The 11,710-nt window shown below is 36.7% G+C and overlaps 1 protein-coding gene across 1 annotated transcript; it reads right to left on the reverse strand.

Moving 5' to 3' along the window:
• Positions 1 to 3,175: 3,175 nt before the first annotated feature.
• On the reverse strand, positions 3,176 to 4,064 carry LOC140795063 (uncharacterized). Its single transcript, XM_073147422.1, has 2 exons — positions 3,773 to 4,064; positions 3,176 to 3,528 (listed from the first exon to the last, which is right to left on the reverse strand). The coding sequence occupies exons 1-2, from the start codon at positions 4,062 to 4,064 to the stop codon at positions 3,176 to 3,178; spliced, it is 645 nt and encodes a 214-aa protein (XP_073003523.1).
• Between the last annotated feature and the right edge of the window lie 7,646 nt (positions 4,065 to 11,710).

An 11,710-nucleotide genomic window follows, 5' to 3' on the forward strand; every position in this document is an offset into this window, starting at 1 on the left:
GATCGCGTTTGAACGTGCCCGATCGCGTTCGAATGCACACATTTCTCAGTTCTCTGGATTTGCGAACACGATGCAGACAAACGTCGTGCGTTCGAACGCACAATGAGCACTCTCTGGATGTGCGAACCTATTGCAGGCATTCACAACCGCGTTCGAATGCACTCCACCTGCATTCGAACGTGACATACAGAAAACTTATTTTTTAAGAATTAAACATTAAAACAAGAGACAAAGACATCCCTAAAGTGTATCCATGCTCGAGGCGACATCGGTGAAGTCCGAATCGTATCACCGAGTTCCTCTCCTTCTAAACCATGTCGACCATGCGTCGCATGGAGATCGCCACTGACTTCCTATACAAGGCAAAGCTCATCTGTGGCTTCTACCACCTCTACGACGGCCAAGAGGCCGCTATCACTAAATCTGACGCCATCATCACAGCTACCATGATCACTACATCTACCTCGAACATGGCAGGGATCTCGCATCCGTCTTTGTCGAGCTCATGGGCCACCGCAATGGATGCTCCAAAGGAAAGGGCGGATCGATGCATTTCTACAAGAAGGATGTGAATTTCTACGGGGGACACAAGATCGTTGGGGTGCAGGTTCCCTTGGGATGCGACATTGTGTTTGCTAAGAAGTATAACAGGGAGGGGTCGGTGACGTTTATGTTATATAGAGAGGGGCCGGCGAACCAAGGGTAGCTATTCAAGGCGTTTAATATGTCGGCGCTATAGGAGCGAAGGCACCATAGAAAAATGCTAGCAAAGACGGCAAGTCGTGACTAAGTAGGAGGCACCGCGGCGGCCGGTAGATTATGGCCAGAGAGATTGGAGAGAGAGGAGGCGCGGTGAAATATTTTTGCCCTTTAGTGAGATGAGGTGGCTGCGGTTCGACTTCTGGTGAATGGAGAGAATGAGAGGGTGTTTTAGGTTTCAGAGTTTAGTTACCTTATATATGAGTTGGCGAGTTGGTAGGTTGACCGGTTTATGACCCGAACACGATTATACTAAACTCAAACCCGAATAAGAATTAGGTTATCATGTCGGGTTATCAAGTTGGATTAAGATTTGCCACCCCTAATTCCAAATCTATGTAGGTCTTATCAAAAAGTTAGAGTTGTTAGATATTGTTTAACAGATGTTACATGCACATACATAATAATATGCATGCATAAGTAGATGCTGCATTTATAAATCAAAATTTACTGTTTGATATGTTATTTATTATAAATCTAGAGAGAGAGAGAGAGAGAGAGAGAGAGAGAGATTGAGTCGGAGTTTTGCACTCCAACATGGCATTTAATGTGCTTATAAAGTCTAACAGTGAGGTAGCCAGTTGTGTTTCTTATCATGAAACCTATTTTAAAAATTCGTCAGCCTCTGAGGATCAAGTTCTTAATTAGCGCAATCACAGGATGGCAGAGTTAATATATGAGTTAGTAATTAAAATCGCTAGGTTCTTCTGAAATCTTACGAGTATTTTAAATTTAATAACCTATCTTATGCTAATAAGATTTTTGGAATTCTTTGGAAACACTAATTCCAATTACTTGCAAGAAATATTTGAGTTTAACAGCAGATTTATTTACCAACTGAGCTTCTATCATTTGAGAAATTTGATGCAGCTTTCATTCATAAAAAAGAAAAGTATACGAATCCCCCACAAGTGCTCATTCTTTTCCCCTTTTTTTCCTACTTTTCTTAAAGGAGACATCTTACTTTATCCCTTGAACGTGGTTAGACCTACAAGGATTGAATGATAGATTTCTTTGGCATAATAGTTTCCACCCTTGCCCTAGATAGGGAATATTTATAATAGTTTTATAATGGCCAACTTTACCTAATTGCTCTGGTCAGAGAAAGGAGAATTCAATCACATTTGAACTCGTATTTGACACACATTTTTTTTAAAAGAAAATTTGCTATAAAAAAAAGCATGTACATTATGTGTTTATTTTGGTTCAAATCTTATCTTATCACCTTTTTTTAAATAAAAAAACCATCTCTTTAAAAGGATAAATATAACAATTTTGATTTTATTTCAGCTCATCTCACCTTAAAATATAAGAATATAAAAAGAAATATCCAATCTTATTCAGGTGACACTTTTGAAATTTCTAAGTTACCCTAATCAATGCCTATAATAACCTCAGATATAATTTTTTTTTCTCACAATCATATAATTTTTGTTTCAATTCTTCTCTTTATATTTTATATTTCTAGTTTTAAATTATTCCTATGCAAATTGGTATTCAAGATATTGTTTCAGTAGTGATATTTTTCATAAGTTTTTAAGTATGGTTACTTAATTTTTGATATGACAATTGACAACGTTAGGTGCTATGATTGTAACAAGTAGAGAATGTTTTTTCTTTTTTTGTAAAAGACAAAATTTTCTTTCTAAAGAAAAACAATAAAGGAAGGGTCATGAATTTTTTTTATGTACTTTTTTAACATTTCCCTAGAAGAAAAGATCAACTAAATTGAGAACTATATATATATATATATATATATATATATATATATATATATATATATATATATATATATATACCTTGTGCAAGTTAATATGCTCCTCACTCACTTTTTTCAACATTGTTATCCTTCTAACAAACTACTTTTAGTTATCTCAAAAAAAAAACATACTACTTTACTGTGAGGGTTATTAAAGTATTTTAAGCTTTTATATTCAAAAGTTCTAAAATATTCTCTGTCCTGGCATTAGCTTTAGGTGAAATTTAACTCAGGAGTTTTGGAGGTAATGAAAGGAAAATATAGTGATTGAATAATAGATAGCTGCATGGTAAAGATTTAATGATAATAAAGTAAAATGTAAGAAGCTATTTTTATAAGTTTCTTTCCATTTTGACATTTCGGATAGTACTAACAAACTCATAGATTATGGAACAAACACAGGAAATCAAAAGATGCCATGCAAAATTCAAGAGTGCCATTTTTCCATAGTAGAAACTTCAATTAATTCGTCAAGTGGGCCTACACTTTTCAACAACAAACAATAGTAGCCCCCTTTGAGAACATACATTAATTCCACTTGTATTTCTATATTTCAATAACAAGCAAGATATATATATATATATATATATATAACATATATTTACGTGTCACTTGCAACATATATATCACCAGCAAATTTGACCTCCTCCACACCCTCTATCTTGATTCAATGTTATTGGTGGTCCTCCTCCTTGTTAAGCTCCTCATCCAACCTCTCCTAATTCCCTTAATTCCTGCTCCTTCCACCTTACCACCCAATCCAGCATGGCAAGTTGCAGCCTTGTTGGACCTCTTCCAACTCGCCATCTGGAGCAGGTGGCCAATCTTTCTCCGCCACCTAAGCACGCCTTGCCCACGTTTGGCATGCTCCACCACAATTCTCACCTCTTTCCTTCCAATACCGGCGGTGGTGGCGATGGCGGCATTCGACGAAGGATTATTGCTGGTCGCTTTCTTCTTATCCCATGACGCGTTGCCGTTCTCCTCGAACTTGATTGATATGAATGAATCTAATAAAATCAAAACCACCTGTCAAGCTCTACAAGACCTCCGGAGTCGATTAAATCATGCAAAGTTTCAACGCTATAATGCACTTATAGAATGATGATTCGTGAATTCTTAAAGAATATTAATTCTTTCATGGCGGTTATGAACATGCACTAATGCTTGTTAATATAAAGTTCTCATGTGCATTAGCATGCAGATCTATTAGTAACTCTAGATCTGTTCATGATCGGAATTGAAGAAGTATACCTTCAAGGCTTGCGAGGGAGCCTTCATCAGAGTTGTGGTCTTCCTCCGGTCTTTGATGCCTCGACTCGAGGCGCTGTAGGAAGGAGCCGAGAGCAAAGACTTTGGGCAGGGAGATGCTGGGTTTTCTCCTCAAGATTCTAAAGGAGCTCTCTGTGTCATTGTTCTGAGAAAGGTGGCCTTGTTTAGATGCCAAGATGAGGAGCCTCTCTCTCAAACATATAGCGCATATCCCTATAATCACCTCATCTGGGTGGAAATAGCAACATAGGTTGTCTTCTCTATAGCAGTTCATTTCTTTGGAAGGTGCAAAATAAGAGAACAAGAAGGAGATAGAGGATACTGAAACCAACGATGAGATAGAGAGGGGGGGAGGGAGGGAGAGAGGTTGGGGAGTCGTGGAGTCCAATGGCTCACTTTTCTGTTTGAAAGCTAGGCTAGAAAAGGAGTTAAGACCATGCACTTACAAGAGAGAGAGAGAGAGGAGGAGGTAGAGAGATAGTGGATAGAGTACCAAATGGTCCAGCTGCCATTATAGATTGATAGATAAGTACACATGGATTGGTATTCAAGTACTTTGAAGTGGATCTTGCCTTGAGCCAAGTTAAACAAAAGAAAAAAAAAGACTTCATTAATAAGGCAATAATTTGAGTGATTAACAATGTTAAATAAGAGTTAATATTAACAGACCAGACATTTGGAAAGACTACGTTATAGGACTGATAATAAACCAAAAAGCTCTAACATTTAGTGAGAACGCATGCATTAATCTAAGTTTGAGCTAGCTCGTAAGGATTGATAATTTTGTTTAGGAGAGGATTAGGTGGGATCAAAGATATATATATATCTTCATTCAAGAATTGGGGCTCACAAGAAGACTTCTTTCTTGTGTTCAAAGATGTCCCCACAAAAAGTGATGGTGGTGCAAAAGGATTGCCAAAAGTGATCAACTTGGGAGGCCAAACCGCACATGGGGGTGTGGAGGCCACCACACCATGCACACACACACACACACACAGAGAGAGAGAGAGAGAGAGAGAGAGAGGTTGATATCGTCAAAGCTTGAAGAAAAGGGTGGACGTTTATACGTGGCCGCGTGTGGTCTTCTGCCTCGTGGTAAGCTGCTCCCCGGAATAATAGAAGCATTATTATTGTGCGTGCGCTCAAGTCACATGTACTGGAAAAAGGCTTATTTTCTTTCTTTTCCCTCTTTCTTTAACGATAAAGAAAGAGGGAAAAGAAAAGGATGCAAGCATAAAGTAGCCTCATTCTTGAGTTTTAAGTATTATCTGTATGGTTTATGTAATTAACAATATATTTTGAACTACTTTAAAATGTGTAAAAATGTCTAGAATTTTTGTATGAGCATATGTACATGTTGTTATGAATCTTTGTATGAGCATATGCATAGTTATTATGAATATTGACACAGAAAATAAAAGTGAAAAAAATTGAACTAAAGAGAATTTTTTTTTTGAAGTTATTCATATATGATTAAGAATGTTCTCAAATACGCATACCATAATTTTTAGAGTTGTAGATGCTCATAGTGATATTTAAAAATGGATTCAAATGAGCTCAAAATTTGAGATTTTAAATCTATGCATTCGAAAGTGACGTTGGCATTTGAATGCCACCGCGAATCTCCAACTGATTACAGGATCTCATGGAATCTTTTGAGGAGATCTTTTGTCTTATCTAAAGGAGGTATAAAATGGTTAATTTACCCAAGCATAGGTAGCCATTTTTATTACTTTAGGAGAGACTTTTAGAGATATATGACTACAGATAGAACGTACTGAATCGAATTTTTACACATTGTATCTATATTGGATCTGACAGATGTCACTGAGATATAAAAATTAATCACAAAGGTCACTGAGGTTGGAAACCGATCATGAGAAGGAGTGAAACATGGGATTTAGCAAGAAAGGTTGTTAAAGATTGAGTCATGGAGATCGATGAGTTACCTAAATGCTTTTTGTTACTGCTATATTTTTTAGTAATTGGTTTTAATCTGAGTTTCGATTCGTAGATTTTTACCCGATTTGATATTTTTTAACATTAAATCATGTTTTTGAGGTTGCCTATTTATGATTTTGTTTTTCTACATTTTATTAATTAATAATGTGTGGTAGATTCAATCTATTAGAGCATATTATAATTTTTTTTAATTTTTACTAGAGCGGGATTCTCTTACTATAGAGAGATTCTTAAAGAGAGAGTTACCTAGAGAAGGGCCAATCTACTATTAGATCTCACCCATTTTATGAATCCAATTATTTTATTAGAAAGCCTAGATGAGGGCTTTTTCTCATGAAATCTATTGATGAGAGAGTTTGGTTCTCAACTGTTAGTGGGTGGAAACCACCTAGTGTTGTTACTAGGGATGGTGAAAGTTAAGTCATCAGAGCAAGGGACGAAGATTGATTTTGAAAAATTGAGATGGAATAGTAAGGTTATAAATGTTATTTTTAATAGTATTACCCCCAACGAGTTCGTGCGAGTTTGCACCTGCAAAACTACCAAAGATGGTGGGATATCCTTGAGACTACTTATGAGAGCATACAACTAATTTTTAAACCCTTCGCATGGAGGAAACTAAGTTTCTTAATGAGTTTTATGCTAAACTCAGTGACATTGTGGATTCAAGTTTTAAATTAGGATAAAGAATACCTAAAAACAAAAGTGGCATGAAAACTCTCACGTCCTTGCCTAAAATTTTCATGTAAAAGTAATTACTATTAAAGAAAACAAAGACATAAACTCAATGAAAGTTGAACATCTAGTTGGTGGTAACTTACAAACCTTTGAGTCTTCTCTTTGTCATCCTAAAGTCTAAAGCCATGGCCTTGATGACTATTAGAGATAAAGATGAGGAGTTTTACAAGAATACAAAGTTAGATCTTGAGATAATGAATCTTTCAAAAAAAGGAAGAAAATTTTGAAAAGAAAAATCAAAAGATGCCATGCATAACTACCTCAAGGGCAAAGTTGTAACACTAAGAAAAAAATGGCTGGCTTGTGTAAAGGGCGAAGAGGCTGGTTAGCCATAAAAGACTAGGGATTCAACGAATAAGGGAGAGGAACTAGCCAACGGCCAAGGCTTGGGTAGAAACTAGGGTTTGAAGGAGATAGGAGGAGACATAAGAGAGAGAAGATAGAAGGGACTCAATCAATCAAACCTTCAATAGTCATCTGGTTGCACTCCACGTTATTTAAATGAGGCTAATCAGTTTAACGCAACCAACTAATCAAATGACTTAAATCATTACAAGCTAAAAATAATATATGACTCAACTAAAATGGGAATTGACTAACTCAATTAAAAGAAAAATCAACTAAGATAACTGACTCGCCCCAACGAGTCCAATGTCCAATGAAGTTGTTTAGTTTAACCTATATCACATCAATCCACCACGCTTCCACTCACTTTGTCTTCAAAGTGATAGACTTAGCTTTAAAAAAAGTGCTTCATTAGGTTCAACTTGAATTCTTAAGTCGTTTCATGTTTACAGTTGTCTATAGTGGTTTCCAAACATTTCATAATTTCTAAAATATTTCCTCCAATATCCGAGCCAAGTCCAAGAGCGCACGACTTGTGGAGGCTAGGGCTTGACTTGGTGTAGCCTTATGTGGCCTGGTGGTGCTCGACCAATTAGTCCAGAGCTACAACTAGATCCACCCGCAATCGAAGGTGGACTCTAGTCTAATCAAGGCCAAGTGTATGGGCTGGTCAATTTGGGCTTTGGAGCGTCGAGGGTCTAAGAAGGTGCATCCAAACCTAGAACTAGAAGACCCTAGTGTATGATAGACCAGGGCCTAGTTCAAGTTGAGGCTCAGCCAAGACCTAGACATAAGGGATAGCCCCAATTGGGCTTGTGGGTGCACGTATAGGCTGGTTAGAGCTCGCTAGACCAGCGTGTTCTTGGATTGTAATGGTGCTTATGGGCTAAGGAGATGGTTCTTAGCAGCCCTTGGTTTTGGTTGTCGAGGCACTAGATTATTAAGATCTGCCCACGGTTCTCATTTTTTCTCAAGGTGTGGTATCGTCGGAGGCCGATATCAATTTGTCGTTGCTTCGCTCTTCTCGGTGTGGCTGGGCAAGATCAGATTACAAGGACGTGGCTCCATGAACTCTTCCATGTCTTCTTTGAACTCTAAAGGTGGTAGAGGTGGAGTCATTTCTTCGACTGTGTCAACTATGGCTGCGCTTTGTATTCAGCCCGATCTAGTGGCAGATCTAGGACCGATGCCCCTAGTAGGTAGAGATCCCCTACTTGGAACTTTAGGCCATCTTCACGCAAGCTCTGCCAATCATTGTGAATATCTAGCAAGATGCCCTGTATTATAGCAAGGAAAGTTGTCATCCCCTCCGAAATTTGCATGGTTGACTAAGGTTCGACCCACCACATTAGTGAGGTTGACAGTAAGGAAAGCCTCAACTCAGCCTCAGGGATGGTTCATTGCTACAAATTTCTCCCCATGATGTCGTGTCACCATTGGTCGCGTTGCAAAAATATTAATATATGCAATCGCAATGCTTGAGTGAAGGCTGTAGCTAGGATATGTGCAGCTATAGTTTAGGACTAAGGGAGGGATTTGTTTTGGCCCTTGCTTGGGTGTGGATGCTAATATATATGGTTGGCATAGGCAGAGGTGTTGTATGGAGGATGGAGTGCTTTAAGGGTAGTTGCTGGAGCGGCGACCTTGGCTAGGCTGACAGGTTACGGAACGATTTCTTTAAGATCTGGATTTATTACAAAAAGCAGTCCGCGCAACCAAGGGAAAATGTTCATCAAATATTCTTCCATAGCCATAAAATTACGAAACTAAGTAAAATCAATCCATAACTCCCTGATCTATATTTTTTGTATTTACACGTTTCGTAGATTCGAATTACAACTGGAATGAAAATAAGATATAGTGCGGATGATGGTGGTAGTGACGGGTGGAGTGGATGTTAGGGTTATGGATGATAATGGAGATGAGGATGGATGGTTGATGTTGTTTAAGGGATAAAAATGAAGGGGAAGAAGTGGTCGAGATCCCAAGGAAGAGGTGTACTCGACAGACGAGGGAGATTAGAAGTTAGGAGAGACCTTACCAATGATAGAGATGGCTGGTTGGTGAAAAAGGAAAAAGGAGATTAGGGTAGAGAGACTAAAGAGAGGATAGAGAGGCAAGAAACCAATATTCTAAGCATTCTAATTTTGGCTGTCATTCACACCTTTAAAAAGGCTAGGCAACAAGCCAAAATAACAATTATTAACCCTAATTCTAATGGACTGCTGCTGATCACGTTTGAACGCGCCCGATCGCGTTCAAACGCACAAAATTCTCTGTTGATGCGAACGTGATGCAAATGTGATGCAAACGTTCGAACGCCGCGTTCGAACATGCTCGACCGCGTTCAAACTAGGGGTGTAAATGAGCCGAGCTTGAGTGAGCCGGTTGCTGCTCAGGCTTGGCTCGAAATTAATTTCAAGCTTCTTTATTGGGCTCCTCGAGCCTAATCGAGCCCGAGCCGAGCCCGAGTCTGAAATGAGCCTATTATCAAGCCTCATTTGAGCTGAGCTGGCTCGAGCTGGATCGAGCCAATTCAAGCCCAAGCCAAGCCACAACCTATTTAAAGTGAAAAAAGATAAAATTAAATAACAAATTTAATCTGTAAATAAAATAAAAGCCAACCAAATTGACTATAAATTTTAAAGTTAATCAGTGATTAGCAATCACACCAATTTAAAAATTTTTACCAGTAAATATAATAAAAGCCAACCAAATGAACTTAACTTAAATTATACAAAACTTTACTAAAGCCAACCAAATTATCACACTAATTGTAAAATATTAACATAGTACCATTTGTCAAAATCAATCACACCAATTTCAAAAATTTTACCAGTAAATATAACAAAAGCTAACCAAATGAACTTAACTTAAATTATACAAAACTTTACTAAAGTCAACCAAATTATCACACCAATTGCAAAATATTAACATAGTACCATTCATCAAAATTTGGCTCAAAGCAAATCCAAATTTTGAACTCCAAAGCATAAGTCTATCACTTGCTAAATATTACAATATAAAGCACTTAACTTATATCTTGCCAAATATTATAATAAAATATGATAGCATGCCAAATATTACAACTAAACTTATTTGGCACTCTCAAGTCTCAACACCAAAAAGAAGCTTCATCCTATAACTACAAAAAAAAGGAAACAAGTTAATTGCAGCATAAACATCGTTGCAACTAGTATAAACAAACAATGATGGGAAAATTCAGAATATTCAGTTGTTAATTAACTTAAACATCATTGCTCTCAATTCAAAACATTTTTAATATATCCTTACCTCTTCTATCATCTATGCAAATGAAAATGCTATACAAATGGAAAAGACATACAATGTATGATACCCAAAGATCAAACTACATTTGGAATCTTCACAAACACATTTTTCATCACCGATACCTAAAGAAAATAAGATTATAAAAAAGAAGTTAGCAATAGTTTATAAAAGCATAAAATGAGAAAATTTTATTATGAGAAGTATAGTACACATACCCTAGAGCTGATTTGTTTTTTTTGATGATTTTCTAATCCAATTCCCTCCACATATCAAAGCCTCCACTATCTCGGAAGACAAAGAGCTTCGAGAATCATTTAGAACTCTATCGCCAGCACTAAAAGCTGATTCAGATGCAATAGTGGTAATAGGAACTAAAAGTATATCTCGAGCCATCTTGGAAAGAATAGGAAATTTCAATATCTTTAGTCTCCCCCATTCTAGAGCATCAAACTTGTCAATCAAACTTGTAGTATGCTCCTCTAAGTATATTTCTAATTCAGATTTAAGAGGTTCAACTGCATTTGTTGATTCCAAAAAAATTTTAAACTCTACTTGACCTTCTGAACCTTTAGCACCAATCAAGTCATCACTCTTATCAAGTTGAGATCTATCATTCATTCCATTATTTTTCACCTAATGCATTCTCAAGTTCATATGATTCAAAAATAGTATATAACACTCTGTGGACCCTTTGCATGTTTATTTGAGCTTCTACAAAGCAATATAGTTTTGGAAAATAAAAGTTAATAAGCTTCATTTTGTATCGGGGATCTAATGCTGCTGCCACTGCCAACAACATATCACATTCTCCCCAAAACTTATCAAATTTATTTCTCATTTCTATAGCCAGATACTTCAAAAAGTAGAATTCACTTTCAAATCCTTTATTTAAAGCTTCTTTCACTTTCCATAAATCAATCAAAAATAGATTTACAGTAGGATATGAACTTCTTGATATAATTTGAGTAACATCATAAAATGTTTTCAAAAATTCACCGACTTTTGTAGCTTTAAACCAATCATCTTCTGAAGGTAGCCATTTGTAATTTGCATCTCTCGTTGCATATTGTTCAAAAATATTTTGGTACATAAAAGCATGCTTTAACATAACATATGTAGAATTCTAACGAGTTGCAACATCCAAAGCTAAACCTTTAGAAGTAGGAACAGAGAGTTGTCTTGCAATTTCACTAAACTTATACAAACACGAAAGACTCTTTTTTAAGTAAGTAACACTGCATTTGATATTTTCAATGACATCTTGAATGACATGGATCCCATCTTGAACAACTAGATTTAAAATGTGAGCACAACATCTAATATGAAAAATAAGCCCCTTGAAGCACAATTTATCTCTAACTTGAAAGTTATTCATAATATTCTTAGTAGCAACATCATTGGCGGAGGCATTGTTTAAGATAATAGTTGACACTTTATCCTCTATTCCCTAAGGAATTAAACAATTAATAATAGCATCTGAAATAACAACTCCGGTGTGTGGAGGCTCCAACTGACAAAAGTTGATAATGCGTTTTTGTAAAGTCCAATTAGAATCAACAAAATGAGCAGTCAAAGAATACCCAA

Source organism: Typha latifolia, chromosome 9 (assembly GCF_019914945.1).
Source record: "Typha latifolia isolate L0001 chromosome 9, TyphaL0001v2, whole genome shotgun sequence".
Lineage (NCBI taxonomy): Eukaryota > Viridiplantae > Streptophyta > Magnoliopsida > Poales > Typhaceae > Typha > Typha latifolia.